At 42.1% G+C, this 18,222-nt stretch overlaps 1 protein-coding gene across 3 annotated transcripts in view; it reads right to left on the bottom strand.

Annotated features, from left to right (window-relative positions):
- ARHGAP18 (Rho GTPase activating protein 18) overlaps positions 1 to 18,222 on the bottom strand; it is a 95,677-nt gene that overhangs the window by 61,747 nt on the left and 15,708 nt on the right. Inside the window, exon 2 of one of the 3 annotated variants that reach the window (XM_069787383.1) lies at positions 10,065 to 10,127. The exons of 1 other annotated variant lie outside the window; for it this stretch is intronic. Coding sequence is in view for 1 of the 2 variants with exons in the window: in XM_069787381.1 (XP_069643482.1) it covers positions 5,902 to 5,987 (86 nt within the window). In the remaining variant the exon portion in view is untranslated. Of the gene's footprint in view, positions 1 to 5,901; positions 6,092 to 10,064; positions 10,128 to 18,222 lie in introns of those variants that run through there. One more of the 3 variants, XM_069787381.1, reaches the window with a different exon arrangement.

The following is an 18,222-nucleotide window of genomic DNA, read 5'->3' as shown; positions in this document are numbered from 1 at the left end:
CTACATATTTATACATGCATGAAGTACAGAAGACACAAAAGCAATTCTAAATAAAGCAACTTAATGCATTGTTGCCTGTCAGCTCTATCTGAAGATGTTGGTAGGCATCAGACAATAATCACTGTTCAAATTAGTAGGCAAATCCAAGGCAGGAAAGATTTTTCTAATGCATTTAGATAAAGATTGTGCTCATGTAGAATGTGTAAACTTAGCAGATAAAAAGATTGCTATGATTTTGTAAAGTCAGTCATAGCATGACAGACCTTTGCTTTGCAGAAGCGAAGCAACAAATGGAAGGTACTGTGCTGAGCCATCCATACTAGCATCACGAAAGACAGTTACAGGCGTTAGGAACAACAAATGCTGTGATGATATGGAGAACCTGAAATCTGTGCTGTACTAGCAGATTGCAAATGAAATTCCAAAAGGCTCCACCAACTTAAGTCAGTTGTGAGTAATCAGCTTGTGAGCTTGTTGCTTGTACACTGAGCATTACGTGTATCCCTCACAGTGCTTTAGTCCTTCATACTGGATTTCACTGGATTTCAATTCCAAGAGTGAGTCACTGGTGGGAAAAGAGGGGGAAAAGAATGAGAGCTTTTCTCTCTGAAAGAATGGAGATGGAAACTGCCCTTGAAAAAAGGCATGAATTCATGCTTACTACTAGATTTCTTCTTGGATTAAGATGCAAACTATTAAGTCTTCAGATTAAAGTGAGCAAATATTTGAACAATGAGTGAGGCAGATTATTCTGGTAAGGAAAGAATAAACTCCTCTTGTATGTGTGATTTGTAATGTCTATTATGGTCAACATTTGAAAAATCATATATTGTGGGCAATTCATAGCAGAAGTCTTTGTCATTTTTCCAAGCTCAGACGACATCTATCATCCGATTTCTTTCTCAGGGAGATAAAACAGTGAGTGAGTGATTTAGACCTCAGCTGTCTGTAGAAAACACCAAGTATTTTATGCCCCTCACTTGTCACTCATCCCCACAATGAACACAGATGCTATGAAGTTAGTAAAGCCCATATTTACAAAGACATATATAAATAAATACTTCGTTTTATGCAGACTTACACAATAACCCACAAAAAAGGGCACTTCTCTACAACAAAACTCACTGACACCCCCTGGTTTCACTGTCACACAGATCCAAGCTTCAGGTGGCACCTCCCAAAGTCACACGGATTCAGTAATGAAGCGGGACAGTGAATCTTGGGGACCACAGGCCCTGGCTAGCAGGTGTCACTTGAAAGGGGAGACCTGAGGCAGCAGCAATCTTCTCTCTTATGATAGGTGAGGGTTACAGCACTCTTTCCAGAACTGGTCCGGCTTTTAGTTCCATCTCAGGGAAACTCAACGCATTGTTCTCATTTTGCAAGTGAATTCCAGCAAATCAAATGCAAGATTTAAATAGGGCAATTAAAACAGGGTGCATATAACTGCATGGCCTCTGAGGAGGAAGAGCTGTGTCCTAGGCTCTACGGAACGTTGGAGTCCTTCTTAACAAGTCATCAGCAATACGAAGATTCACAGGCTCTTCAGGAGCATATGACGTTAAACAGGCACTGGCTTGCAAAGCTTCCAAACTCAAACTGGTCTTCCAACATAAGTTAAAGAAGTGCACGTGAAATTGCAGCAAAAGTGCATGCACTGGCTGACGGTGAGCAAGCACAGTGACCCACTGGAAACAGATATAGGGAGGCTGTGACTCACAGGACACTCTGGTGCAGCACAGGAGACAATAGAGAACAGCAGCCTCCCAGGCAGGACAAAGGTATGGAGAGAAAAGCAAAGTCAATGTCCACTGGCCAGCACATTTAAAATCATTTATCTATTACTCAGTTTGCATTTTAGGCTTGGCTCTTGAAAATGCTCTGTAGCAGAAGTTTATTTGCCCCATGCACTGGTATGCATGCAGTCAGTTCTGCATGCACTCTGCATGCATTCACTTGTAGTTTTGCTATATCCTATTCCCCATCCATTGAATACTCCAGACTTGGTCTTAGCCTTATAATCGCATTTAAAAAAATATTTTTACATACATATATATACACACATACATATACATACACACATATATATACGCATACACACACACATTCACTCACTCTACAAGACAAAAATAGGCCTGTAGAGGACTCTCTGGATGGCATTTGATTGCCTGAGGATAAACCCACACAGCCATATGAAAAGACTGTTGTTATCTGAAACGCCTACATGTGGCTGGCAAATATGACACAGGACCTGCAGTCCTTTCTGCCACAGTAGATGGGGTAAAATTCCCCAGCAAAGAACCTAAATGGCACTGGAAGTCTATGCTTAAGGGTGTGGATTTCATGTGCATGAGAGTGTTGTGCCTACAAGCAGTCACTGAAACAGGGTCTTGGACTGAAACCAACACGATTCACTCTTACTTTCCACAGTCGATAAAATAAATAACAAATGGTTTAATGGGAAAAACAAGAACAAATTATTTAAAAGCTTGTGCGTGGACATCATAAAGGAGATGATACCAAAATGCAAGTAGCATGAGAACCAATAAAGCATTAGTGGGTCTAATGGCTTAAAACCGGGAAGTGAGGAAAACTGAAGCCATATGCAAAAGAGAGCTATTAAAATTTAATTTGATACTGGGTAATCTGCTTTTGTGATTTCTGTAACGAAGTTCTTAGATAAATACTTAGGTATACCACAGAAGTCACCCACAATCAGTATCTACACTGTACGAAGATACTTCTTTAACCATTACTATAAAGTAAAATGTAAAATAAACTTCTCTGTGGCAAAGACAACAGCTCTGATGCTATTTTGTGCATCACCACTGCAAGACAATATTCCTAAATGGTCAAACTTGGAAGTAACCACACCAAGGCTGTTCTAGATTTTAGCCGAGTGAACCAATGGTATGGTAAACCTTTCCTAAAGAAAGTATTTCATACGCTCGTTGTGCCTTTAGAGGGCCAAAAAAAGAAAAGTAGCTCAACAATCTATTAGATCAATAAAACTCTTAAGTCTTATGAAGCAGGACTTCTCACATGCCTGAAGGAAAAAATAAATGGCTAGGAAGTGTAGCCCTTTCCTAGGATGCCGCTTTGTTTGGAGCACAGCCAATGCATCGCTTTTTCCAGGATGTATCAGTGCCATGCTTCCCCAACCCTCCAAAGACAAAGAAATCTCTAACGTACACTATTTTATATGCCTATGAAAAAAATAATTCAACACAGTTTCTCTATTAATCTTTCCAAACGGGCTGCTTCATTACAGCTGGTACTGTATTACATTGGCTTCCTAATATTCTGATCCTTGTTAAAAATTACAGAGTTTTCAAATTAGCAGACAGATGCTAACCTAGATACTGAAAGTTGTTCTTATTTTGTTATTTTTTAAAAAAGGCAAAATAAGTTCCAATTTCACATCAGTAATAAAATGCAGAATGTGGACAGCAGAACTGGTACGCTTACAGTGCAGAGCATAATGGAAGAACTTATTCCAGAAAATATTTCAGAATTATACAGGTTTGGGGGTTTGCTCTATTATTATCACACAGCTCTGCAAATCTTGGGAATGTTGATGAAGAAGGAAAGTAGTTAGAGAAATGGGGAAAAAAAAAAAAATCCCACAGGAATGTTACAATGTTTCAGAAAAGTTTTGTTTGTTTTTAAAAAGACCAAAAAATAACAAGTGGTCATTCCCCTCCCTCCCTGCCCCCATGAAAACAATATTCCCAACCTCTCTCCCTTCAGAAGTGGGCAGACACTGGGGTTCCAGGGCAGGAGGAAGCAGATAAATTAGGACCATGGAGTTGAAATCCTGGTTAATGAAAACAGGAGAGAAAGGACTGAGGTCCAAATTTAGAGTAGCACAACAGAAAGGCAGAGAGGTGTCCTTTAGGATCTTAGTTTAATGAGCTAAATGGCAAACGTGCATGGCCTGGAAAGCCGTAACACTGCCGGCATGGAACTCAGGCAAACTAACTGTGGGAATGAATACCCTGTTCTGCGCAGCTTTAAGGTACACATTTATATGCTATAATTAAGGAAATGAGACTGCTTTTCACATTTATTCCCCACCCCACCCCACCCTCCCTTAATCTCACACCAGAGCAATTTGTGAAGGATCACCATTACTTGCATGGCAGTGTCTCAGTTCACCCAGGAGGCTGTCCCCAGAAGCAGCTGCAGAGGACTGGGAACCTGATGAGTCACTGCTCCTAATGGGGTGGCATTAGCACAGGAGACAAATTTCTAGGACACAGAGGGGCCCCCACATCTGTGCTCATGTGTCTGGGGCCTCTGGGGGCTGAGAGTAACTGCAGCCTAGAGCCATGCATCCAGGCAGCCCTGTGTTAAGAGAGGGAACCGATCTTAACAGTCTACAGATACACAAATCCTTATTCACAAGTTATCCCAAGAAACAGAGAAAGTGGTTTTTATCTTGTCCCTCCTGCATGGGAAGTTTGAGGAGGGGTATGAGAAGTAAGAACACCACAAGCAATAATAGAGAAGGTGGTGGATTTTGTGATTTTCTTGCAGAAATGCATGTATTTTGCACTCAATAGTAAACAATTACATCTGGAGTGCCCTTACATACGTAGCTAAGGTGACAGCAGGACTTAGCGCAAGGCTGATAAATAACATTACTTACAGAGAAGGAAGGAGCTCAACTAAAAGAGAAGCATGGCTTTGTGATTCAAACACAGGGTAGGCTGTATTTCTTAGTTCAGTTCTTGCCTTTGCTGTGGCCTCTTGGTGTGACATATGGCGCATCAGTTATCTTTTGTCCAGGGTGACATACTGTACTTCCTTTTATCTTCTTTTAATCAGACTATAACCTCTTTGATCAGACACGCTCTTCCTATGCACACATGGAAACAGCGTGCCACTTTCAATACCTTCCCAGTTTCAGCTGGCTTCTCAGCATTAATAAAAGTCCCATCTTTATCAATGGGACCTTTGTTGACAGTTTCAGCAAGGAAGAGACAAGACTGAATGGGCCATAAAGACAAAATTCTCCTTTCCACACAGCAGTCTCTCCGGTTATTGCTACGGAAAAGCCAGCAGTGCTTCTGCCTGTATACAACACATGCTGTGAGGCACTAGGAGATCCTCAGCCTTCATAAAAGTGAAGCTGGCTTCTTTGCCTGTTATCAGTTTCACCTTTTAAGCAAAATGACAAACGCTTTTAAAAGTTTATTTTGTTGTTACCTGCACCTTCCTTCTGTTTACCTCATGCAAAAAAGTGACAATAACACAAAGAACAAAGCGCAAAGAGGTTATATGGAAAGCTATGCGCTGCATCCCACAAACAGCCTGATCCCACGGACTCTGGGGTCCAGCTCCCCCTGAAGCCACGGGGCAGCACCCACCGCTGCACCCTACAAACCCTACCGCGCCAAGCCCAAAACCGCACCGACCAGAAACAGTTTGGTCTTAACACCGACAACGCACTCGGGCGGCCGCGGGGCTGTTTCCAGCTACAAACACCTTGACAACAGCCGGCGTCTGCTGTTCGCCCTCGACTCTCAGAAGCCCAGCAAAATGCCTGGGGTTTCCGCGCCGTGCGGAGGGTACTGGCGAAAGTGGTGAAGGAACACGGAGCAAGAAAAAAAAACCAAAACCCCACGTTTGGGAGGATGCGGGACAAAGCACAGAAACGGGGAAACCCTACCAGCCCCGGGAGGCCGGAGAAAACACCTTCTCCCCGCGCAACAGCTTCCCGCTGAGCCGGCTCCGCTCCTCCTCCTCCTCCGCGGCGCGGCCCGGCCCGCGGGCCGAGCTGCAGCCGCCCCCGCCCCGCCGCCCCCGAGCGCACCTGCCGCCCGCGCCATGCCGGGCCGGGCAGGGCAGGGCAGCGCCCGACCGCCGCCCGGCCAGCCTCCCCGCGCCGCCACTCACCCGCCGGGGGCGTCGCCGCCGCCGCCGCCGCCGTTGGGGTGGTAGGCGGTGAGGACCACGCCGCGGGAGCCGGACCGCCAGCTCATAGCGTGCGCCTCCGCATCCCTTCTGAGGACGCCGAGGCGGAGCGGGGCGGCCCGGCCCCGGCCCGGCGCGGCCCAGCCTCCCGCTGGCAGCGCAGCGGGGCAGGGCCGGGTGACGGCAGCGCTTCCTGCGGCCCGCCGGGGCCGCCGCCCTCCGCCGGGCCGTGCCCCTCCTCCCGCCTCGGGCACCCGGACGCCGCGGGCGAGGGCGGCGGGAGCCGGCGGCCGCGGCCGCTCACCGGCGCGGCGGGACCGAGCGGCCGCGGGGAGCGGGTGCCCGCGGCGTGCCCCGGCCGCCCCACGCCGCACGGGCCGCCCCACGCCGCACCGGCTACGACCCGGGCCGGGACCCGGGCACCGGCGGCCGCCCGCGTTTAGCGGTTCCGCGAGCTTGCCACGCAGGGTTAAAAAGCAGCGTTCTTCGGTCAGGCTGGGGTTTGTTTTAAGGTCTTGCGAAGAAATCGGTCAGTTAGAGAAAAGTTGCTGCGGTTTCAGACCTGAGCAAGTTGGCTGGCTGGTGGGTGCTGCGTGCTGCCCGCGAACTGCTGCTCCCTTAGAGGTGGCTTGTGAGACTGCCCTGTTGCAAACGCAGCACACTGGTAAGAAAAACGAGGAGCCTGTTCAGCGTTTGCTTTGTACGTTGTCCATTTCAGTGAACCACAACGTTATTCTGTGCTTGGTTTAATTTTTCACGCACAGAGATGGTTTATTTTTTTAATTACAAGCTAGCGCTATAAAAATCGCAGCAGACGACAGCGTCAGGTGTGAGGACACAAGGTGACTGAGCTGCCTCAGAGCTGCCGCGCCTTAAACCAGCCGCCATTAGCTCCAAGGTCACGCTCTGCCAACCTGCGAGAGCCGGAGCAGGGCGGCGCCCGGTCAGCCTCTTTGGTAGGGGCAGCCTCCTCTGCGCCTCGGCACCGCCATGAGATGGGACCCACTGCCTTGGTCTTAGTTTTGAATCGGTAGGCAGGATCTGTAACACAACACTCAAACCCGTTTGGTTTTTTCCCATGGCAACTGTAACATAACCTGTAAATGGACCGAGTTCTGAACCGTCACTTATTTAAACCATCGTACACCTAAATCAGAAAGCAGTTGCAGATGGACCAGGCATTTTTCTGTGCAGCTGTTCTCCAGCACAGAGCTGTCAAGCACGGGCAGCACAGAAGTCTCGACCTACGGTCGCTGTGAAGTTGTTCCCAGCAGAGAAGCAAACAGGAAGAACTTCCCGTCATGTTTGAGCAAGATCAATTTGTCCGTCGGAGTCCTTGATGCTTACAGCTGGTGACTTTGCAGAGTTCACGGGTCATACCCAGACATAACTGAATTTTGTCATTGACTTAAGCAGATAATTTCATCCAGTACATTTCTTCTTAAAAGGGTGGCCTTCTACAGAGTGCCAAACAGGATGTCCCTGATTTCTTTAAACAGGGTAATGTCACCGTGAGATTTTGAGAACAGTCTCGACATCACAAGCACAGGAAAACTTTGCAGAGGTTCAACAGACCAACTATTATGGAGGTGCCTTTCCACTTCTTACACGACTGAAGCTCAGCTGCTGCCTTAGTTTTAAGTTCATATAAAGAATTGAGGGTAAGGTGGGTTTTAATAAAGCCTGCCTCTTCCATGGCTTCTGTAAGATGTTTTATCTGTAGGCAGCTGGCCAAGGTGTTTTGGACATTAGTACCAACAGATAAGCTTTGCATAAAAATTAGAAAAAAGAACAGGTCTATTTTGATCTATGTGAATTTTTTAAGATTTACAGTACGTAGAAGAGAGGCTAGTGCTGCCCCACCTCCCCAGATTTTCTTCGTCTCCAAAGGGAATGGGTAACGAGAAGGCACAGCTGCAGTTCTGCTTAAGCAATGCCTTAGTAGCACAGCTACAACAGCTTAACGAGCAGCATGCACCAAGAGCAATACACTGGGACAAATTATCTGCATGTACCTACTCACAGGGACAAACACAAAAACAAGGACATAAAGCCACTGCAAAACTTGGGACTGTGAAAAGATTTCCCTGCACTCCCACTACAAAGGTACAGTGCTCTCTCTCTACATCTCAGGCTGTGTCCAAAAGGCAAAAATTGGCCTAACTTCTCACATAAACACACAAACAAGGCTTGTCAGTTTTCACTGCTCACTTTAGAAATACATCAGCACGAGATGAAGAAACATCCTGTTAATGTATGTCAGTACACCTACCCGCTGGTGCCTTTGGCTCTTTCTTTAAATGCACATGTGGTTAATTGTCAAACAGCCTATGCAGAATGCAAAATTATTTTCTGAAGGACTCAACCCTTTTCTTTTAAACTAAACCAAGAAAACTAAACATGTAAGTATCACGGTCCTTAGGACCTGGCCATTTCTAAAACTTCAGCTAGTTGGTGGCATGCCAAATATCCCACTTAGTTATAAAATTTCCTTTAAAGAATAGCTAAAAAATAACAGAAAGAAAAGTAAAAACATTTAAAGCATTCTGTGTTTAATGAGTGCTTTCCAAAGCCCTTTGCCCAAACTAAATATATATTAGGTGCTATAAGAACAAAAATATAAACTGCTTTTTCTTTGATAAGCATCTTAAAACACATCATAATTAAGGCACACCATAACATGCTGCACTGCCGCTGTAAAAAGAACGAGATGTAGCCAACGTGGCATCACCAGGGACTGCTCAAAGAAAATTTTACTGCAAATGGAGAAGGGGAAGAACCTGCCTTGTTCAGGGTGGGGGGCGGGGGAGGATTAAGAATGGCAAAACCCAGAATAAGTACCAGTCAACTGGAGAGTAAGAAAGCTTTTGTAAGTATATCACAAGGAGGGTGGGAAAAGGAGCTAGAAAGAAATAAGATCTGTTAATAAATGAGAATAGGGATTAAATTACTGATAAAACCACCAGAGATACTGATTCCCTTCTTAAATCTGTCTTTAATATGACGCACTTCACAGTGGATTTAGGAGCTTAACTGTGGGCACACTTTTTTCTTTACTGTGTTTGACAACTTGATAGCATCAAACTCTGTCCTGTTACAACAGCGTAACACCAGCATAGTTTTCTTTGATGAAATTACTCCTGATTTACAGTGGAGCCAGCTAAACAATTTTGACCTACATATGTATTACTGCTGTAAACTGACATGAACATCACAACTCTCACCAGTGTATCTCCTGCCTAAACCAACTTAGAGTCAATAATTGCTGAGTTTGCAGTTAATATTCATGTTCTTAACAAGGTACGGGGATGCTTATTTGGAAAGTAAGGTTGTTCGTAATCAACTAGATAAGAATGCACCATTTGAGGCATATAGGTTTATGTGATAAAAGGAGATATCATTGAGAAAGGAGATTACAAATCAGCCTATCTTGCTACAGAATCCAAGACTCCTTCAAAGAGTTTAAATATTTAGATTAAGATGTCATGCAGTGCCTTTACACTTAATATAATCAGTCACCAGAGCCAAGCAGATAAGGCAGGGTTCTCGTGCTTAGTGTTCTCTTTACAAAGCAATTGCTAAAAAGAGAACTTCTCAGCAATACCATCCTTCATCGCTGCTTTACAGGGTTTGAATATGCATGTGTTCAACACGTGCTTTTGACTCTTCACTGCACAGTGATTTTTTTTCCTTTTTAAAGTTTTCCCAAATAAAAAAATAAATTATACTGCTTTTCATATTTTGTATAAATATAGGATTATATGTATTATATAGGTGATGGGTGATTTTTCTCATTCCATGTTCCTGATGATGCATCAGTTACCAGCAGGTAAAAATGCAATCCACTGAGAAGCACTGGCCTGAGGAAGTAGTAACAGCTGAGCTTACAAATTCAAATTCACAGGCTGACTTCAATGGCAGTAGATGGATTTATTCCTGCTGAGGCCCAGAGATCCCTCTGGAACCAATGCCAGAGCATTTAGTCAGCCAATGCAGTGCTGCAGGGAAACTACAACCATACTTCAGGACTTTTAAAGTATATTTTTAATGCAGGAGAGTTTCATCCTTTCCTTAGCATTATCTACTGTAAAATTTGTTCAGATGGATTTTAACCTAAGCAGAAAATGTCTTACCAGCTCACTCACCTAATTCACATTCAAATAAAATGGCAGCACTTCCATCGTCCAATTCTGTTTCCAGGGTTCCAGCTAGTGGCCAAAAAAGACATGAAACAGAAAGTTGTTTGCATATCATAAGATGAAATCTAATCCTTATTAAGCTTCACACTTCATGTATTGCTGCAGTCCACTACATAAAGAACCACATATGTGAATAGTGTTATGGAGCTGTTAATAACCAATGCTAAGAATAATATAAAAAAAGAATATTACAGGTCACATACTCAGGGCATGATTTCTGTTACTTAACTCCTACTTAAACCTATGTAAGTGATTTTACACTCCATTGAAAGTCCATGAAAAAAATGCACTTTTAGAGGGTAAAATCCTCTGCCCTATGTTAGACCTCCACTTTAGGACATAAAGATGAATCACGCTCTAGAACTGTCTCTTTACTTCCACTGACTAGGAAGGTTGACTACATGAGTAGGTCACATGCTGATGTCTGCATCTGTCAGATAAGCTCCACCTTTAATGCTTTTATGCTGCCCTTCAAAATATGGAAGACGCAATGTTCAGTTACAGTGTGCACCGTATGGGATACACCATGTGGAGTAGTCAGTACTCTGAAATGTACAGTACTGGTATGTAGGAGGTGTTTCAGATCAGCTTACATATCCCTGAATATCAAAGATGGGGATGATGTCAGACACGTACACAGAAGGCAGACTTGTACACAGAAAGCTGGTAACATGTTTGCTAGCCAGCACATTGTGAACATTTCTTATGGTCTGATCCTGCAAGCTAATGTGCATCCTATATTCAAAATTTCATAGGCTTTTTTATGGAAAAAAGAGTCCAATACTATCAAGGGGCAGCTCAATACATGGGGGAATTTAGCAAGCAAGACACAATTGGCACAAGCAACTGCAAGGACATGGCCAAGTAAAAGAACCAACACCCTCCCAGCTTTCTGGAAGTTTTCATCTCCCTCACTGCCCTCCACGTACATATTTAAACAGCTGATTTGTTTCCCATAGCAAAAAGAAAAGAAGAAAAGGGAGGGACACTTCTTCCGTTCCTCTCTTTTCTTGCAAGTTGCTCTAAAAAGTATCTGGTGCACTCTGGTGGCTGCTTCGGTAATTCTTAATTCGGTGACTGCAAAAGGTGGAACAGTAACTACCGATGCCGTTTTTGAGATTATCCATACGAAGACTAATGAGCACACGAATTTATTCTAGTTTATCCAGTCTGATTCTTCTTGAATGCAGCCCCTGGAGAAATTCAGATCTTGCCCGTTGTAGCCCATCTGCTTACCTTACATAAATCACAGGGCGGGGGTGAGTGGTTGAGGTTCTCATCACATCTGCTTTATGTTTTTGCTCATGGTCAGACAGCTGCTGAATTTTACCCAGAGGTGCATCAGTTTCAGGAGTGGTAATTTAACCATGTTTATTTGTAGTGTGACCTTGCACAAACCCTTGTATCAATTCTTGTATCCCTTTCCCTATACATGTAACGGGGATAATAATATCTAGCTATCTAGGAGGATGATTCACCATATGTTCAATTACCTTGAAAGGTACCAAAAAATGCAGCACATTACTTCCCGTTACATCAGGGTGTTTACTTTCTTTTGGTGCATGATTTAATAGGGATAAAATGGCATGGACTTCTGATCCACAAGCACAGAGAACAGATGATAAATCTAGTACACTTTGCAGTACCTCCCCATGAGGTACAGGACTTTTGGAGAAAACTTAATACCACAACTGATGTTTCATGCCACTTTTGGAAAGCGGAAAGTCAGCATGAACGTTGGGGACTAAAGGATTTTCACTGGTGACTCTGAATGCCCCCTTTCTCTTGAACTAGTTTTGATACAATTTTGGTTTTATAAACCATGACTTCACATATGCCACTAATTATGAAAAAGACAGTGTATTTTCAGAATATAATGGCCTCGGTCCTTCTTAATTCCCCCAAGGTGTCACCTAGATGTGGTGCACACTGAATGCATTTGCTGCATAGGTAGATATATACTAGCGTGTGGAAATGAAATAATGATGAAAGAAAAACTCTGGAGCATGGTATCTCATGTTCCTGTTCAATCCTGGTTTACATTTATACAAGGCAGCTGTATAACCCTTCAAAAAGAGTTTTTCTGGGTTAAACATGCTATGTGCTTTTGGCTTTCTTTCAGGGAGAGATCTTCCATCCTCCTCACCATCCTTGTTGACTCTTTCTGTATCCATTCCAATTTGAATTGATTTTTCTTGAGCATGAGGGCCCTGAACTCTGTAGAGCAACTGGGACCTTGTACAACATCACAAATACTCTTCTGACTATATCACAAACACAGTATTGTAGAAAACATTAGCTTTTCTCATGTCTGCTTCTCACACTGGTGCTTATAGTCCTTCTATGACTGACTTGAACATATGCATGTATGATACAGTTTGAGCAGATTTGCTGATGAGTTTGCACATTGAAGCACAAATAGGAAGCTCCTTCTGAAATTTCTTATGAGGGATACATACAGTGGTCGGGGGCATTCACTTTGTCATTGTGAGGGTGCTGTCATATGAATGCCAGAAAACCTGGGTTTGTCTCTTCTCTTGGACATTGCAACCAACACCAAACCCACCGGAGAGGCAGGAGCAGAGAAGATTCCTGTAACTCACAACTCCACCTCTCTTCCCCCTTAAGTCAGGAAGTAGACCCCTATATCCAGCATTTGGGGTGTAACTGAATGGATGAACTGACAAGCTGAAGTTTCATCAAGCGAGATGGAGATGGTGCTAGCAAGTGCGGAGAACATACTTGAAAATAAACATACAATTTGCTGGTTTAAAAGGCAGGCTGTATCCATCACTCAGGTTCACGGTCTGTGTCAGCTACTCCCCCCTGCTTTAGATGAGGTTTGAGTAGGGGCTGGGATAGTTTTTACAGTCTACATCTGGCTAGGAAGTTGAAACCATGCTCTCTCTCACACATGTTCACTAAGTCACTCTGCAGATTGACTGGGAGCTCTTCTCTTCATTACCCTTCTAATTTTGCTGTTGCCTGCAGATTTGATTACAGCTGAATTTGCGACACAGAAACATCTGGTGAAGTAAAACATACAGCAGCTACAGAGGAGAAGAGTCTCTTCTGAGTTTAGTCAGTCAGAAAAGCTCATGAAAATTGTGACACAATCCTAAACTGAGCAAGCCAGAGCTACCCAGAAATGTCACTATGAGCTGAGAAGAAATGCTTCAGAACAAAGAAAGGCACAATTGCATGAGTCATGGGCTGTGAGAAAGAAAACCACTTCTCTGTAAGGGCTTTGAAACTGAAAATTACCCAGTAAAACTTCAAGTTAACACAAAGCAAAATATTCTTAGTTCTTTCTTATTGACAAAAATATTCATTTTGCATCATTCTCTTTCATCCCAAACAAATCTTAGAAAAATGTTTCCTTCTCTCACATTTGACACAATACAATCAAATTCAGCCACCCTTAATATGGAGTATTTCAAGCTGTTAGTGCTATTTTTGCTATTTTGGATTGAAACAATCTTTTGAATTCAACATGAATTAAAAAAAAAGGTTCATATCAACTCAGAACTGCATTTTCCAGAAATTTAACTAAAATCCAAAAGAAGGGCACCATACTTGAACCACACGTGAAATCCTGACTACAGTTTGAGAAATAACATACTAATGGGACAATATCTCTTAAAACTGTGCCTGAAAGCATCAAAGACAAATCAGAAAGGAGGACTAGAAGTCCCCACATTCTTGCTTGTCTTGCATGTTTCATCACCTTACCAGGCTTGTTTCTGTTATGCTTGCATTCCATAAAAAAACATCAACTAACACAACCAAAATTTTTTCTACATCTTTTGCATAAATTAGCTTTGACAGCAATGCTTAGCACTTGTAATCTTGAATTACATTTGAATGTAAGTGTATGATATCTGGGATTGGAAGCTATTTTCCGATAGCATTATTGTAACAAGGATTGGCCAAATTTTGAACAAGAAATTCATAAACATAAACTCTAGGAAAAACACCTGATTATTTGTTTCTGATTCTACTTCTGATGCTTTTTATTTGTTCTTCATAGCTATTCAAAGGTACTCTCATGTAACTCTCATGAATAACGACTACAAGGAAAATTAACGTGAACACTTGTGCAAAAATTTGTACAAGAAATGGGGGGGGCGGCATTTTTTTGTGATTGAAAGCAGCCAGTGAGAAAGCTGAAAAAATACCAGCCACACAGCAAGAATAGTAAGAACTCAAAGCGCTATTATAGCTGTACTATAGTACCATGTACCTAGCAATAACTATAAAGTTCATGAGTATTTCTAGACTGATGTATAACCACACACACTAGTCACAAATAATCTTAAAGAAAGCATCAAATTTGTAGCCTCTAAGGCCTCAGTCCTCTAAGGGTACATTTGTGACAGTCACAAATGACTAAATTTAATAAATCACTTGTTGCAGCTAATTTGCTTATCTCTGACTGCAGAGAAATTGTGATGGACAAGTTTGTAAAGCAAAGTTCAGACAGAGCTGCAGAAATCCAAATCAAGAATATACTACCATTACTGTGTATTTTGGAAGAAATCGCTGGTGTTACAGAAGGCAAAACTTGAAAGTTTGCCTACATCAGGATATCATCTGTGTAGTTTCCGCAGGAAAAACATAACATTTGCAGCTCAGTTGGAAGATATTCACCAAAAAAAAGGTATTTGTGTTATAGCAGTTAGATTTACTTTGATTTAATATAGTATCTTACTATTTAATAACTCATGCTATGTAGAATACTGTTCACCATATGTCCAGAAAAAGAAAAAAAAGAAAGAAGCTGAAGTATCTTTTAAATAAGCATGCATATGGGGAAAAGCATGTAAATGTAAACATATACATAACATATAAATATTATGAGGGCATATATGATCAAGTCTCCTGAAATGTCAGTCTATGAAATGCAACCGTAGCTTCACTGAAATTAATACGGTCACTAACAAAATCAGAACAAGAGCGCATGGCACAAAACAGGCCAGGGAAGTGGGGTGGTTTGCGAAGAAGGATGCACACGCATACCCAGCAAGAGGGAAGAGCACCCAGGGAATGGCTCCGAGCCATACGGCTGCCACAGGGAAGCGGGGCTCCGAGGGAGCAGTCACGATGTGCAGCTGCATCGGGGTTTGGTGTTTGACGAGGAGCCATCTGCAGCCCTTGGCTAGGGCTCTCAAGTCAGGGGAGGGTTACATCTTGGCACTAGGCTGCATAATCTTTTGTTTTTACCTCTTTTTCCAAACTCATTTTCTAACACCTTTAAAACTGAAATGCAAGAAGTAAGCACTTTCAGTAATTTAAGGTACTTCATAAATTCTCATTGAAAAGAGATCTTGTATGTGAGCGTGCACGACAATGAAACTTTGTAGAAAATATTACAAAGATACTTCTGATACCATGAGCTCTGCTGCTCTTGAGGGAATTTAGCACCTATTTAATTTAACTTTGTTTTGGCACCTATCACAGAAGTACATGTGAGGATAATCATCTGTAGGAGCCTATCACCTGCTGGCTGATGTAAAAAAGCTTCAACTACACACAAGTACCTCAGCTCTGGAAGAGTCTACAGTTTTCCCAGAATTATAACAGTGATATTAATAAATATCATTAAAATTACGTTTCTGTTAGCTTAGCTGGTTAGGGGTAATCAAATAGTAGTCATATGAAAATTATATTGTGTTTTGATTCTCTTCATTGGGGGTAATTATAGGACAATAAATATTTTCTTATTCTGCTTTCTGTTTACATTTTTTGCTTAGATCACTGTCGTGGTTTAACATCAGCCTGCAACTATACACCACGCAGCCGCTCACTCAGTTCCTCCCTACCTAGTGGGATGGGGGAGAGAATTGAGGAAAAAAAATAAAGTAAAATTTGTGGGTTGAGGTAAGAACAGTTTAATAGGACAGAAAGGAAAAAAATAATAGATAATATTAACAATAATAAAATGAAAATAATAATAATAAAATGATTGGAATATACAATGCAAGCGATGCACAATGCAATTGCGCATGACTGGCCGACGGATGCCCAGATAGTTCCCAAGCAGCGATCCTCCAAGGCCAACTCCCCCCAGTTTATATACTGGACATGACGTCACATGGTATGGAATACCCCTTTGGCCAGTTTGGGTCAGCTGCCCTGGCTGTGTCCCCTCCCAACTTCTTGTGCCCCTCCAGCTTTCTCGCTGGCTGGGCATGAGAAGCTCAAAAATCCTTGACTTAGTCTAAACACTACTTAGCAACAACTGAAAACATCAGTGTGTTATCAACATTCTTCTGGTACTGAACCCAAAACATAGCACTGTACCAGCTAGTAGGAAGAAAATTAACTCTATCCCAACTGAAAGCAGGACAGTCACTATTTGATTTATTTCAACATCCTTCTTTGTACTACACAGGCCTTTTATGAAATAGCAATATGGTAAAAAATTTAGACCATCCTTTGTTTTGGGTAAAAAAAAAATAGGCAGGAGAAGGGAACAGCAATGTGAAACTCCACAAGGATTCACGTACTATTCTTCTCCCTAGTGCTTCCACCAAAATGATGGGATTACCAGGTATCAGCTCCCTCTCCTCTTCACGTTCAGAAAGACATTTACAGTTCAGGCTGGGCACTCATCAACAGTACCCAGTTTTGGAGCACTTCCCAAAAGAATAAGAATAATTATGGAAAGGGGGCTTTCTTACTAGGGCCTTCTACACTTTCATTTTGCCAGTTGGACTCTTCCAGAATGGGTAAGGGAAAAAGACCCTAGTGTAGATAAATTTTATCAGTATAAGAGTACTTGCAACATTTAATACCTGTTCAGGTATTTAGGTGGCTGTATCAGTATAAAGTGCTTTTCTACTGCAGCTGCGGTAAGGCTTTTACTAGCATAGCGATTGTTTATTAAAAAAATCACATTTCTCAGTGACATCATAGGCTGATTTTCAAGAGTGCAGAAGCCCACAAATCACTTACAAAAATTAGGAAAATTAATCTTCAGCCATTGAACCTTTAGATATCTATTAGTTTTAGTTTTACCAAAGCAGCAGCGCAGAGACCACGTGTCTGTATGCTGTTTCTGGGGCTCCTGGCCATGAAAACACAGTTAAGGGGAAAAAGCTACATGCCTGCCAAAATCATTCTTTCTTCTTTTCTTAGCCTGTTAGTTTCTTCCCTTCAGTTGCCTTGGGGCATCACTAAAAATTAAGACAAAATTGCTATAAAAGATTATTGTTACAATAAGAGCAGATGGTCATAGGAGCAGATTTCAAGCTGAAGATTTTTCTTTTTCCTAGCCCCAGTTTGAGAGTTATCTACTTGTGGAAGCATCAGGTTCTACAAGATTATCTATGCAAAGTGCATTTCATTACAGTAATCACAGGAAGATATTTTCACAAGGAATCAGCACAATGTGTGCTGTAATGTTATGCAGAAACATATATTACAATATATAACCATAATAGTTTTAAATGTTTTAAGTGCTGCCTGAAATACTTGTTACATGGGCAAAACTGGAATGTTGTTTTTCCCCATGAAGCAAGTACATCATTTTTTAGCTGCCAACAAGCTGTGAAATGGTAATATACTTCAGGACATTGCCATATCCCGCGACCATGAATGCCACCCTCCAAGGGCTTCAAGTATCCTGCTTTAGTCAGTAGAATTCCCTAGTTTTAACTATTCAGTTCAGAATATTGTAACTATTTCAGTCAACCTAATTTCTCATTCTTTTAGTTGCAGGTAAGTACTTTAATGAAAAGCAAGGCTAATACAGAAAGTAGGGAAGTGTTGGAATAGAAGATTATGTGCCATTCTTAAATTATTGGCATATAGCAAAATACAGAATACTAAGAATATACTTACAAATCTACCAATGGCATTTTCTGTATTATACTTGGTGTATGTCAGAAAGTCTTTTAAGCCATAAAAGTACACAGCAAACTCTTTCAGCATAACATACTCTTACCGAAGTAAACAATGCGCGTTATTAACAAAATAAGTATTGGCCTAAACTTACAGTCAGATCAGGTTTTCTGTTAAGAGGCTGATTGCCCCCAACATCCAAACAAAATACAATGGAAACTGCATTTACGTTTAAACAATATTCAGATTTAAACTATAT

The sequence above is a fragment of the Haliaeetus albicilla genome, chromosome 7 (genome assembly GCF_947461875.1).
Source record: "Haliaeetus albicilla chromosome 7, bHalAlb1.1, whole genome shotgun sequence".
In the NCBI taxonomy this organism is placed as follows: Eukaryota; Metazoa; Chordata; class Aves; order Accipitriformes; family Accipitridae; genus Haliaeetus; species Haliaeetus albicilla.
Note: the sequence above shows the minus strand (reverse complement) of the source record. Positions and strands in the feature narration are given on the sequence as shown.